The sequence below is a fragment of the Vipera ursinii genome, assembly GCF_947247035.1.
Source record: "Vipera ursinii genome assembly, chromosome: 1".
Taxonomy (NCBI): Eukaryota; Metazoa; Chordata; class Lepidosauria; order Squamata; family Viperidae; genus Vipera; species Vipera ursinii.
The window spans coordinates 24,401,301-24,413,800 of record NC_139512.1 but is presented as its reverse complement, the minus strand read 5'-3'; the positions used below and the strand labels follow the sequence as shown (position 1 = coordinate 24,413,800).

The 12,500-nt window shown below is 41.8% G+C and overlaps 1 protein-coding gene across 1 annotated transcript in view; it reads right to left on the bottom strand.

Annotated features, from left to right (window-relative positions):
• Positions 1–12,500, bottom strand: part of SAMD4A (sterile alpha motif domain containing 4A) — a 139,680-nt gene that overhangs the window by 437 nt on the left and 126,743 nt on the right. The window contains exons 9-10 of the mRNA XM_083352689.1: positions 6,683–6,809; positions 4,277–4,360 (exon numbers count right to left, since the gene is read on the bottom strand). Coding sequence (XP_083208815.1) covers positions 4,277–4,360; positions 6,683–6,809 — 211 coding nt within the window. The remainder of the gene's footprint in view (positions 1–4,276; positions 4,361–6,682; positions 6,810–12,500) is intronic.

Sequence of the window (12,500 nt, the reverse complement as noted above, 5' to 3'; positions counted from 1 at the left end):
ACCCTTTTTTGTGAAGCAAGGCATTGATATTTCCACCCCCTTTTCCCCAGGTCCTTCCTCAGTTACATCTGGCAATGAGGATCATAGGTAAAAATACAGCCCACTGGGAAATATCTCCTACCCATCACAAGTCTTTTTGCAATGAAGCAATGCTGGTAGAAACTGCACTGAGAGGAGATGGATAAATTGCAGTACTATCCCAATATTACTTTGGTTTCTCTTGGTAAGACGTTGAGTCAGATGGTCAGGTTAGGTATATATAAATAGATTTTTCAGATTGGGGCTTGGCAGTACTGCCTCCTGAGATGCTACAGTATCCAGGATGCTGCTCAATAGTAACCACGAAAAACTAAATCTTTGTACATGGCCAAGCCCTTACAAGAATATCTAATCTCATTAGATTTCAGTATTACCACAGGAGAGCTTGCAAGAGAAGATCATCTCCAGATTTGACATTGTAACTTTAATGATGAGAAGACACATATAACTTTATAAAAAATCAAATCATATACTGCCTCAAAAGGGCAATCATTCCTGTGGTACACTGGCATCATCTTGTAGACTGATTCCAGTAAGGAAGTGAAGTAACAATCATTCCAATAAATTGGATTGGGTGGGGACTTGAGCAAGACAAATGGAGACAAAAGTAGAATCCTTTTCTGCCCCAAACCCATTCTTTTCCAATCTGTTCAGCATTGCAATATTATGGCATTATACATGCCATTATGGGGACAATGCTTCAGCAAATCCAACAGATGGCGATCGATGACTAGTAGCAAAAAACACCAAAGCACATTCATTCATCCGAAGCAATGTTCCTAGCTCCTAACTCCATCAGAATCATTTTGTGGATTTGTCTTTAATAACAAGTAGTTGTTAACCTTCTGACACCAGCGTTATTTCCCTTCTCTTTCCCTTCTTTCTCTTGGTAGCTCCTCAAGAAAAGAATAAAGTACTTTTCACCAGGTCAAACTTATTACTCAGTTATTCCAGTACATTCAGCTAGAACTGATAGGGATTTTCTACAGGCAGGAGGTAATAATGTGGTTCCCTTCCTATATACTGGAGTGGATAAACAAAGGTTCAATTTATTTATTAAAGTTGTCCTTTTTAAAAAAATCACTAGTTGCACTGTGTATTTTATTAGTGACCATTTTACACTTAGACAGCTGGTAACTTTATAACTGTCTCTTTAAAGAACTTTATGGCTTTCTCCATTTCAAGATAAATGTGTTCATTCAGCAGTAGGAAATTCTTTTTTTTGGTATAAATTTTATTAGTTTTTATAGGGTTAGGAATGAGGTGGGATTGGGATTTGGGTTAGGGTTGGGATTAGGGTTGGGTTTGGGGTTAGGATTTTTTCAAATAACATTCTCAATATTTAGCTAACAGCATAATGTCTGGGTTCATGTGTTTAACAAGAAATAATAGATAATAGTTAATTATCATAAATATTCCTTTCTCTCTAACTCACGTTTCTAGCCATTGATAGAAATTATCCCATGTTCTAAAATACACTGACGTCTTCTTTCTCTTTTATCTTTAAAGTCAATCTGTCTATTTCTGCACACTCTAAAATTTTCTTAATTAATACTTCTTCAGTTGGTAAATTTTCATTCTTCCAATGCTGGGCAAATACAATTCTTGCTGCAGTTAGTACGTGTAAAATTAAATATATACAATCTTTCTCATAATTTGCTCCTATTATTCCTAACAAAAATAATTCTGTCTTAAAGTCTATTTGTTATTTAGTCATTTTCTCCTATCATAAATGTATTTTTACCCAAAATCTTTTTGCTTTCGGGCATGTTCACCAGATATGATAGTAAGTACCTGGTCTTTGTTTGCATTTCCAACAGTGGTTTGAAGTGTTTTTAAACATTTTGCTAATCTCACTGGTGTCATATGCCATCTGTAAAACATTTTATATAAGTTTTCTTTATACGCCACTACTTTAGTTAATTTGACATCCAAAGTTCTTTGCCCATATTATCATCATTTCTTTAACTTGTTCTAGCAGTAGGAAATTCTATTTGATGGCTTTTCCCTCCCTCTCAACTGTATCCAAAGGCTGGTAAACCACAGCTGGCTTGGTTTTGATATATAAGGCATCCTTTATAATCCTCAGTAACCAAAGAAACCATATTACTATGTGTCCTAGTGGTGAACCATGCTTCTATCTCTCATTACTTTCTACTGTGTATCTTTAAAATGCATCAATAGATCTGGGCTGCAAAAATCTGGACAACTCCTAGATGACAAAGAAGTTAAAAGTTTTCTATGTGTCTTCAATATTATCTAGTAATCGATAATACTCTTTCTGCAGCTTAGATCTGGTAGCCCTGCATTGGACAATTTCAAAGAAGGGGGAAAATGAAAAGGAGCCACTGTCTATTTAAACTTCATCTCCTGCCTCCCCCTCCTTCTAACTCACAAACCTGCATAATGTTCTCCATTTAGCACAGGAACGAGACAGAGGAAATACTTCTGAAGCTGCTGGTAAGACTGTGGCTTGTGAGTTACATAAGCACATATGGTGGAGAGACACAGCAGGTTTTGTTAAGGATGGAGGCAGCCTGTTCATCCTTAGTCCCACAACTATCTTTAATCATCACCCAACTCTGAGGCCAGCTATTACAATTCTCCCTTTTAATGTGGCTAGTCCAGGGGTCGGCAACCTCGGCTCTTTTATGACTCGTGGACTTCAACTCCCAGAATTCCTGAGCCAGCTATGCTGGCTCAGGAATTCTGGGAGTTGAAGTCCACGAGTCATAAAAGAGCCGAGGTTGCCGACCCCTGGGCTAGTCAAACAATCATGTTTATCGGTCTGATATTTAGGTTTCATTGCTTCTACTATTTATCCTAATAGGAAAAAAATATATCCTATCTTGATGTAAAAAAAGAAAATCCAAAACCCCTCAATTCTTTTCTCTCTCTTTGAGATGTTATGTAAAGGACAATCCTTGCTTGATCATTTCAGAATAAAAACAATGTATAGGGAACAAAGTCTTATTATGAAATGTCTCAGCAAGTTGTCTTTTAAAAGCAAATGTTTTTTTCCCCTTCCCTTTCTACCAAACCAACTGAAGTTCTTTTAGAAACCAGGAAAATCTTGGGACATTTGCACATATAGTGATAAAACACATTTGCCCTTATATTATTTTTTATTTATATCCCAGTTTTATTATTTTTACAAATAACTTAAGGCAGCAAACACATCAAACACACCCTCCTCCTAGAATTTTCTCCACAACAACAATCCTATGAGGTGAGTTGGCCTGAGAGAGAGTGACTTTGTATCATGAATATAAAAAAACATCAGCTTCATCTCCTTTCCGTTATACACTAAAATTCTGATTCATCTTCTAGTGGTCTTCTGTTTGGACTTCTTCTGCTTTTATTGATATTAGTAACTGTTGCTTCTAATGAATGTTTCAGGATTGTTTGCAGGATATGGTGCAAACGTGAAGATGGTGGCCATGATGATTTGATAAAAGCTCTGCCTGCTTTTATTTACGTGTGAAACATTAAAAAAAGCAGAGTTTTGAATGCACTGTTAACTTTTGTTTAACTTTTTTTGACCACACCCTGTGGATACCCTTGAGTGTTTTTAATGTTTGTTTTAACTCTATGTGATGTTACGTTTCTTATAAGTGATGCATTAAGCTCAATGAGTAGATGGGTTGGAAAATAAAAATAATAACCATGATAAATATTAGGATTGTGCATGTCACTTGAAGAGATAAAGCATCCCTCTGGAACAAATCTTGAAGGTTTGATCTGGATGCTTCCAGACCCACCTAGGACATAGATAATGGGCAGGTGATAGATGAGGAATCAGACAAAATATGATCTATTGGAAAAGAAAGTGGCAACACATTCTAGTATTTTTCCATAAAAAACAGACATTCCCACCAGGACAAAGTCAACATTATACTGGTAGGTGAACCCCCAGGTTGGAAGCAACCTGATGAGCTATTGGGGAAAATCGAAGAACAATTACAAATAGCACTAATGCTTCTAATGTGGTTGGATTAAAGCTGAATTAATGTTCAGCTGATGATGTGCCTAACAGAAAATGAAAGTCTAAAACTGCAAAGATTACCACTTCAATGGCAAAAATAAGAGAGTTTGCATATATGCAGCTTTCAAATATTAAATCCCTATTAGCCAAGTAGCAGGAGTCTGAGCTTTGGGGTTCACAGTATCAGAAAGGCTTGATGCAATTTTAATCTGAGCGTAAAAGAGAGAAGAAAAAATATATAATAGCTTTTACCTCCTAGGGCATGTTCAGTCATACTGAGGCACAAGGACTCCAGCCTATTATTGATATCAGGTTCTGTCACTGGGACCGGGAACTCTGCAAAGATAATGAGAAGACCAAATACAGCAGATGAGAACTGCTACTACTACTTGAAAGGTTTTTCCTCTAGCTAAACACAACTTTACGGTATAGCTATTGCAAGGTGTGATTATTATTATTATTTTAAGCGAAAAAAGGACTTTCTCCCTTTAGGCTTAATGGAAGTTCTCTCGATTCTTCTAGATAATTTTGAAGCAATCTGAAGATGGTATAACCCCACCAGCAAGGGACGATTAACTCTAGCCAAGGAGATGTAAAATAACGTTTCAATTCCTTGCAATACCTACAGTATGTTTACTGAAGATGCAAATTAAGACAGAAGACAACAATATAATATGGAGAAAGATGCACAATCGGGCACAGAAACAGATGGATGAATAAAACATACAGTTTCAACTTTTTAAATGAAGTTCGGAACAAGTTGTGCTTTTGTTCATGGGGTTCACGGAGACTGAGCCAATTTGATGCCACTCTGACTCTTACCTTGCTCACAATACTTGACATCTTACAATGAGATCCTTCTCCATAATTCATCATTCAAATCTCCCGTTACAAAAAGCTACAAGCTGGTTGCTCCATAGCCCTGAACTTTTAGCATATTCCCAGGATATGGTAAGTTAAAATGAGGTTTATTTCATTGTGACTTCATTCTGTGTAACCCCCAGCCATTATGGATTCTAAATGATACCATAAGTTGTTTATTTATGTGTAATTTGTTAGCATGCTGCATGACATCTGCAAATCACTATTTCAGCTTAATGTGATTTATGAACCCTGCTAAGTGAGACTTAATAAAATAAGGTTGGTATATTTATGGTAAATAACTGATGATTTAACATAATATTCCCTGTAAATATCTCCATTTATTTCAACAGAAACAATTAAAGAGGGTGAAACCCAGCAACAACTTTTGGGAATCAAAATGATTTTCTCTAGAACTAATTCTTGAAGAGGATTTGTTGCCTGGCAGGGTTTTGGCCCTTCCATCAGCATTTTTATAGGTATAGCTCTATAAGTAAATAATATATGAATTTATTCCCATCTCACCTAGAGGCAATTCTAGGTGGCTTGCAACCAAATAAATTGATAAAAACATTAAACATGATAAAACATTAAAATATAAATATTAACAAACTAATACTGTGCCAGAATCTGTACATAAAGTCCTTGACTTACAACCATTTGCTTAGTGACCGCCTGAAGTTGCAGTGGTACTGGAAAAAGTGACTTATGATCATCTTCACACTTACAACTGATGCAGGAAGCCCCAGGATCATGGGATCAAAATTGAGAGGCCTGGCAACTGGCATGCCTTTATGATGGCTGCAGAGTGCCGTGTGTGTGTGTGTGTGTGTGTGTGTGTGTGTGTGTGTGTGTGTGTTATCACCTTTTGTGACCTTTTGACCAGCAAAGTCAATGGGAAATCCAGATCAGTTAGCAATTAACTAAGAACAGTTACTTAACAATTGCAGTGATTCACTTAACAACTCTGGCAAGAAAGGTCATAAAATGAGGCAAAACTCGCTTAACAACTGCTTTGCTTAGCAATGGAAATTTGGGGCTCAATTAGTGGTCATAAGTCGAGGACTAACCTGCATTGCAATTTCTAAGGTTTCTTTTCCCATGAATTAGGCTTCTGTTTTTCTATCTTATTTTCAAGATGCTTGAGAATTTCTTTCGAATTTCTCCAAAGGGTGTTTAACTGGGTTCTTGGAAGGGACAGTAATATTATTGTTGGCATTATTTTATATTATCCCTCTTCCTACCATTTTAAGGTCTCCCTCACTACCCACATTTCCCAATCTGAAAAAAATCTATGGAAGAAGCTCCCTCATGAAGTTTTCCTAGAGGATTTAAAGGAAAAATAGGAAGTCACTGGGATGGCTCCTATCTGTTGGCCATCCCATAACTAGGTTCAAGAACACCATAGTTCACTCAGAAAATTTCATCAAAATGCTCAGTTTGTGTGCAATAAATTCAATGAAATTTTGTTTCATCAAAGTAAATAGGAACTGATTAAAAAAACCTCTCAAGATAATTTTCCTGCACTACACTAAAAATAACCGCTATATGAATCATGACCAATGACTATTAGTCCAGAGTTCAATGGTGGTTGATTTTCCAGTTCAAGGGGAAATTACTTATTTCTAATTCAATCTGACACAAAATGTGGGGTGGGGGAGAGTTCACCTCTTGCCAAATAATTACTCTCAAAGATCTTCCCAAAGGAATTGTTAACAAGCCATACTTTTCACACGTCCATCACTCTTTCAGGGGAAACATAAGAGGGTGAGAAAGAAGGAAACCGATCAGACTTACCAGGTTGCTGAAACATAAGCATTGTCTGAGGAGAGGTGTGGACAGGCAGTGAACGGGTCCTCTGCACAGAACTATGGCTTCGGCTGGGCATACTGTTACTTCCTCCTGGATTTGCAAACCAAAGATTCTATGGAAAGACAACAGACCAGGAGTTGTTAAAAGAAGGCAAGTCATAAATGCAGGGACCCTAGCAACATTACAATCCCTAGAATTATACCAGAAGGCTAATTTGCTGGTGTGTCAGATTTCATCAGGAAAGGGACAATTGCCCCGATTTTGGAAAGGGGGCAGCAAAACATTTCATTTCAGGAACTCTTCCTGCTTCAAATGCATTTGTCCATACAGGTAGTCCTTAACTTACAACCATTCATTTATGACTGTTTGAAATTACAACAGCACTGAAAAAAGTAATTTACAACCGGACCTCACATTGATGACTGTTGCAGCATCCCTCACAGTAACATGATCAAAATCCGGACACTTGACAACTGGCATAGGTTTATGACAGATGCAGCATGTGGTCACCCTCTGCAATCTTCCCAGCCAGCTTCCAACAAGCAAAACCAATGGAAGAAGCCGGATTCACTTAATGACCACCAGATTCACTCAACAACTGCAGCGATCCATTTAGCAATCATGACAACATGAGTCGACCTGCTGCCGGCGTCGACTCCCCTCCGCCCCGTGCGTTCCCACAGAGAGGGCCTCCTCAGGGTGCCTCCAGTCAGAGAATGTCGGCTGGTGGCCCCCAGGGGGAGGGCCTTCTCTGTGGGCACTCCGGCTTTGTGGAATCAGCTGCCGGTTGAGCTCCGGATGGCACCGGATCTCCGCTCCTTCCGGCGCGGGTTAAAGACCCATTTATTTGAACAAGCTGGCCTGGCCTGATGGGGAATTACTTAGGGTTTTAATATTTATATATATTTTTATTGTTTTTATTGTGGGCAATAATTTAATTCTTTTTTAACTTTTGTACTTTTGTAGTTTTAAGATATGCCCTGTTCACCGCCCTGAGTCCTTCGGGAGAAGGGCGGTATAAAAATTTAATTAATTAAATAAATAAATAAATAAAGTTGGGCATGACTCATCAAGGACTGCCTTGCTTAGCAATGGAAATTCTGGTCATTAATCAAGGACTAACTATGATTGATTTGATTATCTGCTTATGAACAATTTCAATGATATCTGGTTGGACCACACTGAAGAACTACGAGTGCTGCTCCCACCATCGGCTCTTGACTTTATTCTCTAGTAGGGCATCTTTTTTAACTTTGAGTCTGGGACAAAAATAGACAGAGGAAATTGAGGCCCTGGATCACCTCCACTCCCTCACTACTTATATTATCCTTGATTGTTTTCCCAGACCGTAGCTCAAGATGGTTGGAGCCCTTTGTTGGATGCGTTTTTGTCTATGTTTTTGCATAAAGTAAACTGGATCCCATCTTGCTTAGTACAGAATTGTGCTTTTATGGTTGATTATATTGTAAGTTGCCAGGGTTGATTTAACAGTTAGGCGGCAGCTAAACTGAATTAAATAATAAATCAACTGATCATATTCAGGTTTAGCATATTGAGTGCTATGGACTGGCTTCTTTTGAGTGTGTATGAATGCTATCCACATGATGGATCCAATGGATTCTTTTGAATATGTGTGAATGCTATCCACACTATGAATCCAAGGCTTCCTTTGAGTATGTGTAAATGCTAAATCACACTATGATTTAGAAGGTCACACTATGATTTAGAAGGTCGGCAGTTTGGCGGGTCAAATCCCAAGAGCCGCGTAACAGAGTGAGCGCCTGTTACTTGTCCCAGCTTCTGCCAACCTAGCAGTTCGAAAGCACGTAAAAATGCAAGTAGAAAAATAGGGACCACTCTAGTGGGAAGGTAACAGCGTTCCGTGCACCTTTGGCGTCTAGTCATGCTGGCCACATGACCATGGAGACGTCCTCGGACAAGCGCTGGCTCTTTGGCTTTGAAACGGAGATGAGCACCGGCCCCTAGAGTTGGAAACGACTAGCACGCATGTGCGGGGGAACCTTTACCTTTACCTTTTTAAATGCTAAATCACACTATGACACAGTAACCCTATAGGAATGAATTTGAGTAAACCTTTAGCTCCATTCTTGTTCACCTCCTAGGGAGGAAACTGGAAGATTTTACAATTTTCAAGTTAAGTAACCTACTAGATTCAGCCTGACAAGAGAATAACAGCCAGTCTTAAATGTACTTAGGAAGATAAACTTATAATTAGCCATGGTTTGACATTTATTTTGTCTCCTAAACCATAATTAGTACTAGTCTCAATCTATCTCGGATCAAGTATAATATAACCAAACTTGATCAAATGAAATCTTCCAATTTCCTCATGGATGGGCTAGAAAGGAAAGGTTGAAGGCAAGGGGATAAAGCACACTAATTTGTAATACCAACATAATTTAATATTGTATGTGAACCAGGCCACTCTTCAATGCACCAACTTGCAACCATAATTCACACAATTGCTTGTATTTCTTCTCTACAATTTCAATTTAACCTATCAAACGCTGCATTTGCTTTTTCATCAGGCCAGACTAAGACCATCAATCCCTACAGTCTCTCCTGCACTCAAAGCATTTTATTTTTCCTCCCTCAGCAATCCTCATCCCCTTTACAGGACCTCTTTGCAGCACTGAAGACAGTGAAAACAGGAAATGCCTGCAGACTATTTTGGCCAGCACAATCTCTTTCATTTTTCATTTTTAAACTGAAAATTCAGTGTAAGAGTGTTCAGTCCAAGAAGGAAACTGGAAAGAAAGTAACAAAGGAACTTTAGGTGAGTGATAAACTTTCCTTTTCCATAAAAGAAAAAAAAATTCATACTCTGAATCATACACATATAGAGGTTGCCTTGTGATTTTAGACCAGCTTTTCCTCAAATGGACAAATGCACATGTGCAGGGATTACAGTATAATTCCCAAGACTTGGAATTCTGGCAGTTAAAAATCCCTTTTTCTGGAGAGTGACATCTTTGGAAAGACAGCTTTTAGATTAAAGACTATCAGTTTTTAACAACTGGCTGCCAGATGTTCCCCAAAAACCAGTATCATGGCAATGAAATGGATGCACATTTCTTTCAGCATTGACCTTTGCAAGACGTCTCCAATATCTCAGGAGTTGCCACAAAGAAGAGGAAGTCAAGCTATTCTCCAAAGCACCTGAAGGCAAGACAAGAAGCAATGGATGGAAACTAATCAAGGAAAGAAGCAATGTAGAACTAAGGAGAAACTTCCTGACAGTTGGAACAATTAACCAGTGGAACAACCTGCCTCCAGAAGCGGTGAATGCTCCAACACTGGAAGTTTTTAAGAAGAGACTGGATAACCATTTATCTGAGATGGCATAGGATTTCCTGTCTGAGCAGGAGGTTGGACTAGATGACCTCCAAGGTCCCTTCTAACTTATTTATTTATTTATTTTATTGCATTTATATACCGCCCTTTCCCTGAGGACTCAGGGCGGTTTACAGGGAGTTAAAAATCAACCATACAAAAGTTAAAACCCAATTTAAAAAATATTAAATCAACCCTGTACTATTAAAAACCCCAATTAAAATGAATGTCTCCTCAGCCTGGGCCTGAGAGCTCAAAGAGCCAGGTCTTCAGGCCCCGGCGGAATGATCGGAGGTCGGGAGCAGTCCTCAGCTCCACCGGCAGCTGGTTCCAGAGGGCAGGCGCCCCCACTGAGAAGGCCCTATCCCTGGGTGTCACCCGCCGGCAATCTCTTACCGGCGGGACCCTGAGCAGACCCTCCCTGTGGGAGCGCACTGGGCGAAGGGCGTTTGATGCCGGCAGCAGGTGTTCCCTCAAATACCCCGGACCCAGGCCATGTAGGGCTTTATAGGTGATAACCAGCACCTTGAATTTCACCCGGAGGAAAACCGGAAGCCAATGCAGCTCGCGGAGTAGAGGTGTTACATGGGAGTATCGGGAGACCCCCATTACAACTCGCGCGGCGGCATTCTGCACCAGTTGAAGCCTCCAAGTGGTCTTCAAGGGCAGCCCCATGTAGAGAGCGTTACAGTAGTCCAAACGGGAGGTCACAAGCGCATGAGTAACTGTGCGTAGGGCGTCTCGGTCCAGATAGGGACGCAACTGGCGCACCAGGCGAACCTGTGCAAAAGCCCCCCTGGTCACGGCTCCTATGTGATCTTCAAAATTGAGCCGTGAATCCAGGAGGATGCCCAAGTTGCAAGCCCTATCAACGGGGGGGTAACACCTCACCCCCCATCGTTAGAGGTGGAATAACTTGGTTAACCCGAGATGCCGATATGCACAGCCACTCAGTCTTGGCGGGATTGAGACGAAGCCTGTTTCTCCCCATCCAGACCTGAACCGCCTCCAGGCACCGGGACATCACGGGGAGGGCATCACTGGGTTGGTTCGGGGTGGAAAGAAAAAGTTGGGTATCATCAGCGTACTGGTGATACCCCACCCTGAAGCCACGAATGATCTCGCCCAGCGGCTTCATATAGATGTTGAACAGGAGGCGAGAGAACCGACCCCTGAGGGACTCCACAAATGAGAGGCCTCGGGGCGGATCTCTGCCCTCCCGTCAACACCGACTGCGAGCGGCCCTGGAGGTAGGAGGAGAACCACCGTAGAACGGTGCCTCCCACTCCCAACCCCCTGAGACGCCGCAGCAGGATACCATGGTCGATGGTATCAAAAGCCGCTGAGAGATCTAATAGGACCAGGACAGAGGAGCAACCCCTGTCCCTTGCCCTCCAGAGATCATTCACCAGCGCGACCAATGCCGTCTCCGTGCTGTGTCCGGGCCTGAAACCCGATTGGTACGGGTCCAGATAATCAGTTTCCTCCAGGAACAGAGGGAGCTGATACGCCACCACACTCTCAACAACCTTTGCCAAAAAGCGAAGGTTGGAGACTGGACGATAGTTATTTAAAACAGCCGGGTCCAAAGCAGGCTTCTTGAGAAGGGGTCTCACCACCGCCTCCTTCAAGGCGGCAGGGAAGACACCCTCCTTCAAAGAAGCAGTTATTACTGCATGGAACCAGCCTCGTGTTCCCTCCCGAGCCGCATAAGCTAGCCAGGAGGGGCACGGATCCAACAAACAGGTGGTGGTGCTCAGTCTCCCCATGACCCTGTCCACATCATCAGGGGAAACAGGGTCGAACTCAGTCCAGATAACGTGCTCAAGACCGCCTGATTCCTCAACATCAGACTCTGCCCAGTCAGAGTCCAGGCCGGTCCGGATCCGAGCGATTTTGTCCGCCAGATGATGACTAAACTCCTCGGCTCGTCCCTGCAAGGGATCCTCTCTCACCTCCTGGTTAAGGAGGGAGCGAGTCACCCTAAAAAGGGCGGCCGGGCGATTATCTGCGGACGTGATAAGGGCGGCAAAGTAGTTAGACTTCGCCATCCTTATCGCCGCAAGATAAGACCTTATAAAGGTTCTTAACTGCAATCGGTCGGATTCGGATCGGCTGGATCTCCAACCGCTCTCTAGACCTCGTCTCCGACGCTTCATCTCCCAGAGCTCCACAGAGAACTATGGGGCCCAACGGGATCTGCGCCGGGTCAGAGGTCACGTGGGTACAACGCAGTCAAGTGCCCTGGTGGCAGCCGTTTCCCAGGCCTCCACCAGAGCATCGACTGGGCTGTGGGTAAGGGTGATAGGTATAGGCCCAAGCGCCCTTTGGAACCGATCCGGGTCCATTAGGCGCCTGGGGCGGAACCACTTTGGTCTGTTCCGCCGCCCAGCGGTGGGGGGGTGGCATGACGGAAAACCAGCCTCAGGAGGTGGTGATCTGACCATGA